The 13699-nt window shown below is 49.2% G+C and overlaps 1 protein-coding gene across 1 annotated transcript in view; it reads right to left on the reverse strand.

Annotated features, from left to right (window-relative positions):
* The window catches only part of TBX5 (T-box 5), a 77624-nt gene continuing 63925 nt past the window's right edge, over nucleotides 1–13699 (reverse strand). The window contains exons 7-8 of the mRNA XM_014961238.1: nucleotides 9917–10143; nucleotides 1–877 (exon numbers count right to left, since the gene is read on the reverse strand). Coding sequence (XP_014816724.1) covers nucleotides 294–877; nucleotides 9917–10143 — 811 coding nt within the window. The 3' untranslated portion in view covers nucleotides 1–293. The remainder of the gene's footprint in view (nucleotides 878–9916; nucleotides 10144–13699) is intronic.

The raw sequence follows: 13699 nt of genomic DNA on the forward strand, positions 1-13699 counted from the left end.
TTGAAACAAAAGAAAAAAGGCGAGGGAGGGGCAGGGGAGGGAGGGCCGGGGGAGGCAAGTCACACGGAGGCCGATGACTTATTTCATCTGTGGTTTTCAATCAGTGTCCGTCCCTCTCGAGTGCTATCGGTGAACATTCAGTTAAAGGAGTCTTGCGAAATACTCTCGCTTTTATTATCGAGAGGGTATTATTTATTTAATTTTTTTTTCTCCTTTTCCCATTTTTTTTTTTGTTTTGTTGTTTTCCTTTGTTTCCCCATGGCTAATGCTCTGGCGCTTTCCCCACCTCCTCGTTAGCTGTTCTCGCTCCACTCTGGCACCATCCCCACGCCGTGGACCGAGTGGTACTGGTGGGGAGAAAGGGTTCGAGGCACGCCGTGCGAATAGAGGAACTCTGCGGGCTGTAAGCTGCTGGGAGGGGACTGGATGCCAGTTTGAGGTCCACACTGCCGGACGATGGGTTGGTGAGAAACCGAGGTTTGGTGCTGGAACATGCTATGGGTATCTCCGATTTGGGGGGAGGTATGGTTGGCCACGCTGCTGAGCCGGGGCATGAGTGGCCCCGAGGTGAAGTGGGCAGAGAAATGTTGGTAGGGTAACCTGTCCATGGGCTGCATGGCAGACACTGTGCAACTGCTGTAGGAGGGCACGCTGGGCCACGTGTTACAGCTGATGTCTTCTAGGCTGGGCACGGGGTCCGTGGGGGGAGCGGAGCTGGCATACATACATGCTTGGCGCTGGGCTGACTCAGTCCTGTATGAAGTGTTCAGTCCCTGCTGCTGGGGGTAACTGGACCTGTAGAAAGGGTCCTCTTCTGCCGGAGAAGTTTCCATATAGGGCTTCTTGTAGGGATGCTCGGTGGTGGAACATTCCTCATCTGTTGGGAGAGAAAACTCCTGGTAGCGAACAACAATGCCATGGCCTGGGCTGAACCTCCCTCTCCACAACTTTCCTGAGGAACACGGTCTGCACAGAGCAGATCCAGACACTTCCCTCAGCGAGGTCAGTTTAAAGCCACATCCCTTCCTTGGACTCGAGCTGAATCAATCCTGCTGAAACCACGTCTATGCGCTTGGCCCTGTCTGCTGGGCTGGGGGAGGGATTAACTAAGGAGCCCCGGGAGGAAAATTAAAGCTGTAAGATGCTGGAGGGACCCTGAGGCTTAGCTTGCTTGGTGATACCCCATGCACACCCCCACATTCCTCATCTCCTTTCTGCCTCCAGCACTACGACCAGAGGGGTAACCTCTGCCTGGGGATACAGGGCACCTAACAGAGGTCCTCACTCCCAGCTGAGAGGTTCAGAGCTGATGCTGTTAACTAAAAGCCTCTACAGCGATACGCTTTCACGATAAATGAGACTAAAATGGAGATCACAATAAAAATCCCCCCAGGGAGAGCATCAGCAATGGCACGGTTGAGACAATCAGATTTGGAGTTTTACAGCCCCGGTCTTTAGCTGTGCCAAGGGAGCCGGGCACATAAATCCACACGGAGATGTGTGCTGGAGCCAAGGGTAACAAAAAAGAAAAGTAAATTTCACAGCTAGGAGCAACAAGGCACAGCTTGCAGGGCCCTTTGTTTCCTGCAGCATCCTGGGCCAAGAGAGGGAAGGAGATAAACAATTTAGGTGAAATCTCGAGGGTGAAGCAAAATGAATAAATGAATATGCACTTATTTATTCATTCGCAGGGTCATCAAATGAAATCCAGCTCTGCTGGAATGGATGGCAGAGTTCCCAGGGACGAGCACTTCACCAAGAGATTTTAAGGACAGCGAGGCAAGGGAAAGGGAGCTTGTTCTGACCCAGATTAACTTTGCTGCTGCTTCGAGAACAGGATTCCTGGTGCGGGCAGAAAAACATCCCACTTTGCTTAAACCCCCTTTCAACAGGGATAACGTTTGAAAGAACGCTGGCAAGAAATGGCCCTTTCCAAATTTTTGCAACTAACATATTTTGAGCTGCAATTTTTTTTTTTTCACGGCCAAAATAAAAGGATTAAAAAAAAAAAAAGTTCCATGAAAAAAAGCATCTTCCCCCCCAAGAAGCACTTGGCAAAACAGAGGTGTTGCTCCAATGCAAATGCCCACATCTCACCTTCAGGAGGTGGTGATGGGCAGCGAAGGCACCCATGTAAAGATGCACATGTGCACATCCTCATCACTATAAGTAGCCATGGGCTTTCTCCTGGAAGGTACACACCCCCTTCCTTGTAAAATAACCCCTTACTCTCACTCAGCTGTCTACCAAGCCCAGCTGGAGCAACCACTGCTGTTCCTCTCCTTGGCCCAAGAACCCTGGCCAGCATAGAGTACGAGGCACACACCATGGGGAGCTTCCCCTTGGTGTCCTCTGGCCTTGCTGCCCCTAAATCCAGCTAGAGAGCCACAGTCCCATCTCTTGCTTTCTTCCTGACGATGGCAAAACCTGGCTCCTTAGTCCCAGCAACGCAGAGCCCTGATAATCAACCTATCCTCCTCCTCTTAAAAGGGGACAAAAAGGGTGGGATAAGCGAGCGATGCAACCACTTCTTTAAAATAGCTGAAATAGCAAGCAGAGAGATGCAAAAGCGTATGGATCACCTTAATCCTGACCAGGTTTATTCTACACAGGAGCAGTGGAGAGGATGTAGTCCCCTGAAGGACAGAAGCTGGAAGCAGAGGTCTGAGCTCCTGCCTGAACAGGGGTCTATCACAGGAGCTACGTCTGGAAGAACAGCCCAAGCTCTAGCTTTTACAGACAGCCTAAAAGTTTTGGATCCCTAACCCACCACTGAGTAATAAGAACACTAGGGTGGAAAAACAATGTCTTGTAAAATGAAGCATTGTTCTGCTAATAAAGTTTTCAGCATCAAACCGCATTACTCCGCTGGCGTTAGAAATCATTGGCTTGGGGTTTGACTGTTTATTTTATTTTTATTTTTTTAAATATACAACACAAACCAGTCAAACTCTGTTTTTCCGTTGTGTAAAAATGCGCCTGACTTACAACCTGAGGTTGCTGATTTTTCCATTCAGCCCAGACGGTTCCCTGCCCGCCACAGCCCAGCCGGGCAGAGCTGCAGCTGCGGATCCCCTTCCAGAATTCCTCACAGGTGAAGAGAGAAAAACAAAAAAACAACCAGCGTTTTTCAAGTGGAAACCCTATAGGTGCCCTCTCTTCTTCTGCAAGCTCTTGCGGTTGCTCGGCTGGCCTCTCTAGAGCCAGGCTCACCAGTGTCGTACGTGGAAAGGGCACCGTCACTCCAGATTTTAAGACGTGTGAGGACACCATGCCCAGCTCCAAAGAGGACACAGTGGCCAAGGAAGGATTGCAGCCTACCCCCTAATGTCTTCTGCCTGTCTTCTGGCCCCTCTTCATGATGCTTTTCCTACCTATGTAACCCCAAAGTGTTGGAGAGGGAAAAGAACAGTCCATCTTCATCATCAGATGGCATAATGCAGACCATAGATCCTCAGCTGGTGAATTTACACTGGTCCAGTCTCTCCAGTCTCATCTAGCAATGTTCCACCACTCCTCACAGAGGAGACGGGGACCAGCACAGAGCAGGTGAAGTGCATCCCCACGGTGCACGGGGCAGATCTGAGGGTGGGAGGGGGACATCTTCAAGTAAGAGAATGACAAAAGGATGACGAGCTCTCATGCAATGCTGCAGGCAGCACTCTAAAGTCCACCTCACCTGCTCTGGAACATGGACAGTGCATCCCAAAGCCATAATCCTCCCCCTGAAGGTCATCCCACCTCCGCAGCCTCAGTGCAAGCAGGACATAGGAGGTAACCATCTGGTTTCCTTCGGGTTTGATTCTTGATGTTGGTTCTCCAATAGCACTTCATTGTCCTTTTCCTGTTGCCACTGAGCCTTAGGAGGTGCTGGGCACCTCTGGGAGATGCTGACCATCTTCCATGTTTGTTGCTGTTCTTGGAAGCCATGGGTGATGATCGGCTCTTGTGACCAGACCCTAGATACTCCTCAAACCTCAAAAAGCAAAAGGTTCTGCCAAGCAGGGGAAGCTGCCAGCGCTTGGGAGAAGCTGCTCCGAAGTGGATCCAAGGAAAACGGAGCCTGCAGAATGGGGTGGAAACTGGCTCCCTCACAAGGAATTTGATGATCTATCTAATGAAGGAGCTTGAGCGAGAGCATAAGCAGTTCCAAGATTTCCGGTATTTACTACTTCCAGCTGGGTTGTAAATACCACACAAATGGCTTTTTAAATGGAATTTTCCCAATTCCAAGATTAGGGCCATCCAGAACAAAATGCAAACTTGTAAAATCTCTGGACTTCAGGGTGCACTGAGCCCACCTCTTCCCCTGGTGTAAATCAGGAGAGTTCCTTTCCAATTCATGACAATCAGCTCCCTGGGACAGAAAACAACAAAGAATGGGAACCCAATTGTTTTAGTGTTTAAACCTCACCCATACTTCCAGGGCATTACAGTAGGTTCATCCCGACTTTGTGAGGGAGACACAATGGGTGATTATCACTAATATTGTTGTTTCATCCAGTCTGGTTTCCAGTATGAATCTAGCACGAGCCTGAATAGCCAATACCAGTGTGCAAGGCCGACAAGGGTTGTCTAAGAAGAAAAGGATGGATTCAACCAAAATGGGCATCCCTAAAGGGCAAATAAGACATGAAACCTAAGATACACTAGTTATTTCAGCAATTGCACCGTTTGCAATATGGCTGCGTTGCGTTGCAGAGGAACACGACAGAAATGGTTGTGGGGCAGAGACAATCCAACGCCAAAAGCTAGAACCTCTTCCAGAGGCACCAGGTTGCCTGCAGAGGCACCTCCTGCTGAGAGAGGTGCCTCTGCACCTCTCTAAGGGACTTCTAAGGGACGCTTACATGAAGCTGCTGAAACTGCAGCACCACAGGCAACGTGGTTGCACAGTAAAAGCTGGGTGCACACCAGCCCTCTGAATATCTCCCCACCATGCAGGCAGGTTCTTCTTCACCCTTGGACCCTCAGCAGCCACCTTGCCCTGGGCTCCGCTGCATCTACCCAAGCTGCAAACACCTCCAGCTGCAGCATAGCTCAAGCCTTGGCCAACTCATTGCATCTCCTTACATCAGCAGGACGAGCAGCATGCACTCCAAGAAGGCATCCCATACCTGGCTTTTGTCCTACAGATTCTTTGAGTGAAAGAAAAGCTGGGTGGGATGAGGGAGAAACCAATTCAATCAACGAGGAGATGTATCCACCCTAACAGTGCCTGTTCCTGCAGAGAAGTGGGAAAGGCATGGCTGTATCTCCACCGACCTCAGCAGAACAGGATGGAGACAAAAAGATATATTCTTCCCCATGGGCAGGGCCATGTCCAAGCCAGGTGGCTGAAGGATATGGTCCTCGCTGGTTGGAGCCAGTGGATTCCGCCGCGTCCCTCTTCTCCCTCAGTGTGCCAACATGACAACTTTTATAACCTCCCCAGGGAGAGGCTGTTCCAGTCGCCTCCTGTTCAGCATCACAAGCATCCCAGAAATCTGCCAAGTGGTTGAGATTGTGTAAGGCTGGGAGGGAGCAGAGGTTTAGAGAGATGACTTTTTAGAGAGGATAACACAAGGGAAAACAAGCCCCAATGCCCTAAATGGGACGTGGGGCTAAAATGAAAGACAGAAAGCAAACTGCCTGCTGGTATGTCCTTTTGGGCTTCTCCAAGCACAACAATGAGAGAGGGAGAGGTGGAGAACAACCAGAAAAAAAGGCAAAGCTCTAAATGGTCTTTGTTGCAGCCTAAAAACCCACATCAAAAACTGAGGGCACTCCTTGGTAGGATACAGGACTGGAGTTAATCCATCCTCTAAAGATCAGTCTCTCTGTGAAATGCCATAAGCAATCTCAGTGTGGAGCTGGGATACAATGCAGGATGATTCTTGCCTTGAAGACTGCCATTCCCCAGCCTCCAGCACGTTCAGAAGGTGCCTGGAACGGTGACCCCGTTGCACCACGCTGGGGTCATTCCCAATGCTGCGACCTCCCACTCCCATCCGCACACCAGGAGTTGCCAGATTTGGGGCTCTGGGATGTGTCCTTCCTTCCTTCCTCACCCAGAAGAAGATCAGCTCCCTGAAACAGAGGAGCCTTCAGAGATAACATCCCCTCGTAGCCCTGCTGCCCTCCCCTAATGTAAGTCCATATCAGATCTCCAGAGTGAATCCATCTTGACTTGACAGCTGAGAACAACACTGTCAACCACAGACCTAAATCTTCGTCTTAGGTCACCAAGGAAGTAGAAGTGGAATAAGGTGCCTTTGAGCTGCTCGAATACAGACCTATTCTTAACTGAGCCTAAACCAAGACTTGACCTCCTGATTAGAAAGGAAACACAGAAACACCATGAGATGTCAAAGCTGGAGAAACATCATGAGATGTTGAAGCTGGAAGGAGCCATATCTGAGAGACTATCTTGGAAAACGGCGGTGGTATTTGTTACAGAAGATACAGACACCAGCTGGTCTCAAACCCAGTCGAGTTGCCCTCTGCCCCTGCAAGCACTTATCCATAACCACAGCCTTGTGAAAAGGAAATAAATCCGCTTGAGATAAATCCTAAACTGGCTGAGGAGGAGTCCCTGTTTGGGAAGCTGATGATCCAACAAAATCAATAATGCTCCCAGCCCCGAAAATGGACAGAGGTGCCTTAGGAGTGAGCACGCTCTTGCTTTCATTTTTTTTCTTAGATGGTGAGGCTTGTTAAAGCTTATGCAGAGAAATGGGAAAGCAGGAAAGCTGAGAGGAAAAACTTAATACTTAGTTTAGAAATGAGAGGCTGGAAAAGGAAGAAAAAGAGGAATGTTACTGGTAAGGTTGCTTTCCCGAGTTCAATAAGGATCCTCGCTCGGTGCTAGAAGAAAGTGCCACGCTTGGTCTGAGTTTGAGACGAAACCTTGGATCACGTTCTGATTTATCTGAACAGAATTGCTCATCTCTAGTGACTTTTTTTTTTTTTAATTAATTTCACTTTGCGAGGAGCTGCTTGGCAGCTTATGTTGGCTCTCTGTTTCCCATTAACTTTGTGTTTCTTTTCTTTAAGCCCTGGTGGCTGTTTTCGATTTACTAGATGCTCAGGGAGGGGGGAAAAAAAAAGGCACAGGGAGGAAAGCAGAGACTCAGGCTCCTGAGATGTACAGCTTCACGGGAAGAAGCCGGTGGTATCGGACAGGACATTGCTTCTCTTTGATTAAAGCGTTTGGCGGCTTTGATAAAAGGCCCTTAACTGCTTGTGCCACTCAAGCCATCGTAGAGATAATGAGGGGCCATCAGCCCTGCAGACAAGGACTCCCTTTGCCAGTCTCCTGCACTTTCGCAAGGGCCACAGAAGGCCAAAAGGGGCCGGGGAGCTTATTACAGGGCAGATAGTCGTCTCTTTTGTGACAATAAGAGGAAGTGAGATAATTGGGGGATTGAGGGAAACCACCCATGGAGACACCACTTAGCGGGAATCCCAAAACTGGAAGGAAACCTCTGTTGATTCCTTATCACGTTACAATGTGGAGGCGAATGATGAATTGCCCTGTGGTGCGGGGACACGCAGCAGTCAGAGATTGTCCAAAGGGTTTTGTTGCCATTTGGGCTGGCTTGTTTTGGTTAGTTTTTGCAAAGGAGAAGAGGAGCAGTGAAAGCTCAGCTCCCAGGGCAAAGGAGCTCTGAGGATGGGTTGCAGGCTGAGGGACACCAAGGGTGAATGGGGCCTGCCTTCCCATCACCAACGTCGCTTTGCAGTGACCTGGATGAGTCCTAAAGCCTTGCACCAGAACTGGGGTAACCAAGGGCCACACAACCCACTTGTGACCTTAGGGGACTCTCTGGGAGTCCACTGCAACTCCTTGCTCCCTACCTTACATCTAGCTCGAGCCTGGCATCGCCATTTCCAATCAGAGCTTTGATAACACTCTATAGAGCACAAGGGTCTGCTGGAGGAGTCAGAAAATGTTGCCTCTGTTTTCCACTGTTTGGCTCAACCCCACAACAGGAAAATACTAAGATTTATTAACTTTTTTTGTGTGTTTGCAGATACGGAGATATGGTTTAGTGATGATGCTGCTTTTTGTTTGTTGTGTGGGTGTTTATTTTTGTCAAAATTAGGTTGACGGTTGGACGAGATGATCTTTAAGGTCCCTTCCTAGGGAGATCCTAGAACCTAGAAGATCCTGTGATTCTGTTTTTCAGATATACTTGTACACAACCACACACGTGCTCCTACAACATTCAAGGGATCCCCCAAGGATGCGAGGGAGGTTTCCGTTGCCCTCCTGCCTCATCTGCCAGCACTTCCCAGCACCCACTACCTCACACTGTGTGCCCGGGCTGCACATCCCAGCGCCCTAGGGGTTACGTTACTAAAAATAATGACATGTGGCTGACTGATAGGACCGTGCGGGGAAGCAGGAAAGGGGTGTGCTGTGAGGAGAGGCTACCAGGCTGGAGAAATTCTTGGTGAGCTCAAATGCCATGGTACAAGCTGACTCCTGTTAGCTTTTCCCAAGCAAAGTGGACCAAATCCTGAGAAAAGGGAGCAGCAGTCACCTCTTGCCCACCCCACAGGGTTGCATTCAGCCCTGGAAATTCCTGATTTTCTTCTGAGTGCCTTAGGTGGAGCTGATCTGAGGCTTTTGCTCTCCGAGTCCTGCAAGTGGGTCTGCACCTGAGCATTCCCGTTGCTTTGGGAGAGGAAGGGAGAGGCTGCAAACCACTGGCTGCTGCCTGAGAACAATTATCCCATCGATACCATGGGGCTCTTCATGCCAGGACGAGCTGAGGACTCAGTGTAAAGCCCTCACAGTTTGATCCCTCAAGCTCTGTCAAAGCAGGTCAGTCGCACCAGAGGGGGACGAACATGGATATCATCATTTTCAATCCCACCACCCACTCATTAGACCGAGCATTTAAGTGGGATTGCTCTCTGCATACCGACAACTGTCTCCCAACCGAGAGTCCTAGTTGAAAACTCTGCAAAATCCAAGCTGTCAAGGTATCTCCACCAGGAGATTAACCCTGTCTGAGGAGCTACAGAGACAGATAAGTCATCTTTATCTCTGGCACCAGCTATCTTACTGAATGTGGATTCAACGTGGGTGAAAGGCACTGCCACCCCTCCAAACAGCTCACTCCCAGCCCAGCAGAAGATGAGATTTTAGGCTAACACTGGTGAGAGGAGTTTTATAGAATCATAGAATGGTTCAGGTATGGGTGAAAGGCACTGCCATCCCTCCAAACAGCTCACTCCCAACCCAGTAGAAGATGAGATTTCAGGCTAACTCTGGTGAGATGAGTTTTATAGAATCATAGAATGGTTCAGGTTGGAAGGGACCTTAAAGATCATCGAGTTCCAACCCCCTGCCCTGGGCAGGGACACCTCCCACCAGACCAGGTTGCTCCAAGCCCCCTCCAACCTGGCCTTGAACCCCTCCAGGGATGGGGCAGCCACAGCTTCTCTGGGCAACCTGGGCCACTGTCTTACCACCCTCACAGCAAAGAATTTCTTCCTGAGATCTCATCTAAATCTCCCTTTTTCAGTTTAAAACCATTACTCTTCATCTTACTGCAACACTCCCTGATAAAAGGTCCCTCCTCATCTCTCCTATAGCCCCCCTTAGGTACTGAAATGCTTCTATGCACTACACTCGCTGATAAAAGGTCCCTCCTCATCTCTCCTGTAGCCCCCCTTAGGTACTGAAATGCTTCTATTAGTTCTTCCCAGAGCTTTCTCTTCTCCAGGCTGAGTTTCCCAGCCCATCCTGGGGGAGCAGCCCATCTCCAGCACACAACCCTCACCCCTTGCTCATCCTCAAGCACCACCATAAAGCAGGCTGGGGCCGTCCAGCCTGTGGGCAAGGGGAGACATCAGAAAACAAGGCTGACAGTCAACGTGAGGAAAGGGAAAGCCCCAAGCAGGGGAGCAGCCAAGGTCTGACCTTTTCTCTTGGTGCAGTGGTAGATCTGGCTGTGCTCCTGGGAGATCGGGTAGGGGTTGGCAGGCGGTAGCAGGTCCTGGGAGGTGCTCGACACCCCATTCTCACATTGGTACTGGGAGCCCAGGTTGGAGGAGGCAGAAAGGACCCTGGTCTCGCCACTGAAGGGGCTGTGATTCGAGGACACTTTTTGTCTCACTGTGCTCCTGGGAACAACCGGGTACTCTTTACTAAAAGGAAAGAAACAAAAAGGAACAAGGCAGAGAGGCAATCAATTAATAAATAGATCAGTGGATTAATAAATGAAGGCAGCACATTAGTGTCATGGTGTTTGTTTAGACTTTCAGGGAAATAGAGACATCCCTCCCGGGAGGCTGCAGCCCCGTCACACTTTATCCATGGAGCACTCTTCTATTCCACTTTCCTTTTAGTATCTTTCCCTTTAGATTCGTGCATCTTCCACCACAACTGCTATTTGACACCCATACATAAAGCAGATAGATGCAGTTGTAATGAAATACACAAGATTTATATTTACCTATTATGATAGCATTTATAAATTATATACTATTTATATTGTATATGTGGATGTGCGCATACACGTAAATAAAAACCTCATTTCTGCCAAGCTGACTTGGAGATGAATTAAATATTTAGGTCTACTTTTTCCCCCTTCTGGTAGTTGTCCCCGTTCCTTTTCCCCAGGGTCTTCCAGCCTGGTCGTCCTGGGTGGGGGATCCCTGGACCAGAGAACAAGCCCAGCTGCAGAGTGCTCAGAAAAGAGAAATAAATAAATCACCGAGACCTGATGCAGGCCAGAGCCACACGTCTCAGCAGAGCCAGGCTGGGAGGGAGAGAGCTGATGGAAAGTCTGGTTTGTTCCCCTGCTCTGAATTCTGGTTTGAAGCGAGGATGCTTTGCCAACACTGGCTGGAAGTCCCCTCTCCTACAAGACCCTACAGTGTGTTTTGGAGACATTTCTCCAAGCACATCGGCAACACGGCTGGACAAGATCATTCCTGCTTTATTCCTGCTCAGCAAGGGGGAGAACTGAAGTTGAGTAAGGGGTCCCAGAGACCTCAGGCGAGGTGCAAGCCTCCTCCTGGGCTGTCTTCAAGACAACTAAGTGGTCTCCGAACCCAAGGACTTGCTAAAATGTGTAAAGATGAGGCAGCACCTCACAAAGTGTCACCAGGCTCAGAGCAGCCACAAACCAAAGCCCAGATTCCAACAGAAGCTTTCTTCTTTGAGGCTATAACCATTGGACAAAGCTGGCTTTGAGGTATCCTATTCACCTGCCCCAAACCATTATGCTGGAGCAAGGACAGAACCTTAAATCCCGTCAACAAGCTCACCTGGCCACTTCCACATGGAGGAGGAGGAACACTGACTCCCCAGTTCCACCCCTTAGAGAGGACCTATCACTGTAGCAGCTCAGAACTTATTTACAAAACTTAACAATACCAATTATATAAACCTACTCCCAGCAGGGAGCTTTCATCCAAACCACTGCTGTGGTGGCTGCCAGAAACATCAGCAACCAAGCTATAACGGAGGGGAAACTCACCCAGGAGCTCAAAACCAAATAAATGTGTCTCTCATTGTGCCACGGAAGCTTTCCAAACCCCGGGCACTGGTGGCTTGCCAAGCAGAGACTATTCCAAAGGTGGGGTTTCTTCCCCTGGAAGCCCAGCAGCTCCTCCCCACAGGAGCAGGGCTTTCCACCCACTTGGACTGGCTGATCAGGCAGCTTTTTCCCAGAACTGAAGTCCAGGCTGTGCACAAGGAAAGAAAGAAAGATGGACCAGGAGGAAGCAGAGGCTTATCCCTCAGATGCACAAGACAGCAATGGATGCCAGGGCATGAGGTGGGCTTCAGAGGACCTCACTGCCTATGGACACCTATCACTAGCAATTCTATCCCAGAAACTCTTGCTGGAGGGCAGCTTTGGTGGCTTTTCAAGAAGGTCAGGAGCTACGGCCTTCAGATCTCCTGGGTTCTAGTGGGTCTCCCAGTCCTACCAGGCCACAGTTTTGAGCTGCCTACTCCTGACGTGCTCCACCTTCACACAGGGATTCTTATGGAAATAGTATCAACGTGACACCCCAAAGCTGCATCCCCACTATGTTTCTCTTAGAGGGAAACAAGCCACAAGGAGGTGACACATGGACCTTACCCTTAGCTCTCCTCCCTGGAGAGAGGTTTCTCGTTCCTTCTTCCTCAGCTCCAACACCAACAACCACAAACCCCCCAAGAAATGACACAGCCTGTTGGGTTCTTTTTTTGTCAGAGATTACCTATGGGCTAAGGTGGAGGAGGAGCAGGGATGTACCATGGCATGACGCCAAATCATGTGGCTCCTGTAGAGGATGTAGAGATAACTACTGCCACGGGTTCTCCCTGCTTTGGTGGGGGAAGAATTGGATGTCTCTTTGGGAGCATCATCCTCTCCCCACTCACATGTGGGATTAGATCTGCATGGGGGTTTCTTACAGTAAATTCTCAGGGCAGCTCACAGGGACTCCACCAACATCAGACCTTCACTGTGCAAAGCATCACACAAGCACCGAGAAGCCATCCCCATCCTAGATACTTCTCACTTAAATCCACACTGTCTCAATGGAGAGCTGAGAAAGGGAAAATTTAACAACACAATTGTTCTTTTCTTGATAAAAAAAATATTTCCTTTCCATAAAGGAGCTGCGTGCCTGAAACAGCAATATTTCTACCCTGAAGTGCCAGCATAGGTGGTGTCAGCATCCCACACTCATGTACTGGGGACCAAAGTCCTTTCAGGCTGCATTTCCTGGGAGACACAACAGCCTCCATGGCTGGGGATCGTGGTGCCCTGCGGGAGACACGGCAGTGAGGGGGGGGTCACGCTGGAGAGGGAACAGGTTTGGAGACACCAAGTTTCCAAACAGCAGTTCCCAGGAGGTATCGCAATGACTTCTCTCCAGACTGAAATATTTCCATTTCAGTCAAAACATGTTGGGTGCTATTTTTGCCAAAAAATCAACTATTTGAGAAGGGAGAGGAAGGAAAGTATTTTCTAACTAAATATCTGAAACATTCTCCTTCTTTCACTTTGCGTTTTTTCTAGACACAAAGGCAGTTATCTCTGTATTTCTACCTTTTTCTTCCTTATAGGAGCAGAGCTCTAATAAAGAGATATCTTTGGTACCTTGTAAAGCAACAGTCATCTTGAAACATTTATACTCTTTCCTAAGCCCACTCAATATGCAGTGTGCACAGCTACCATTTGAGTTTGTCCTTTGGTCTTTAAAAATGTATCAGATTCTTTTTTTTTTTTTTTTTTTTTCAGGGCCCAAAAAAACCTTTTCCCCAAAAAACTGGTTTTAATCCCGGGGCGGCTGGACAAGATCATTCCTGCTTTATTCCTGCTCAGCAAGGGGGAGAACTGAAGTTGAGTAAGGGGTCCCAGAGACCTCAGGCGAGGTGCAAGCCTCCTCCTGGGCTGTCTTCAAGACAACTAAGTGGTCTCCGAACCCAAGGACTTGCTAAAATGTGTAAAGATGAGGCAGCACCTCACAAAGTGTCACCAGGCTCAGAGCAGCCACAAACCAAAGCCCAGATTCCAACACAAGCTTTCTTCTTTGAGGTTGGACAAACCATTGGACAAAGCTGGCTTTGAGGTATCCTATCCTGCCCCAAACCATTATGCTGGAGCAAGGACAGAACCTTAAATCCCGTCAACAAGCTCACCTGGCCACTTCCACATGGAGGAGGAGGAACACTGACTCCCCAGTTCCACCCCTTAGAGAG

The sequence above is a fragment of the Calidris pugnax genome, unplaced genomic scaffold (genome assembly GCF_001431845.1).
Source record: "Calidris pugnax isolate Ruff unplaced genomic scaffold, ASM143184v1 scaffold32, whole genome shotgun sequence".
Classification (NCBI taxonomy): Eukaryota; Metazoa; Chordata; class Aves; order Charadriiformes; family Scolopacidae; genus Calidris; species Calidris pugnax.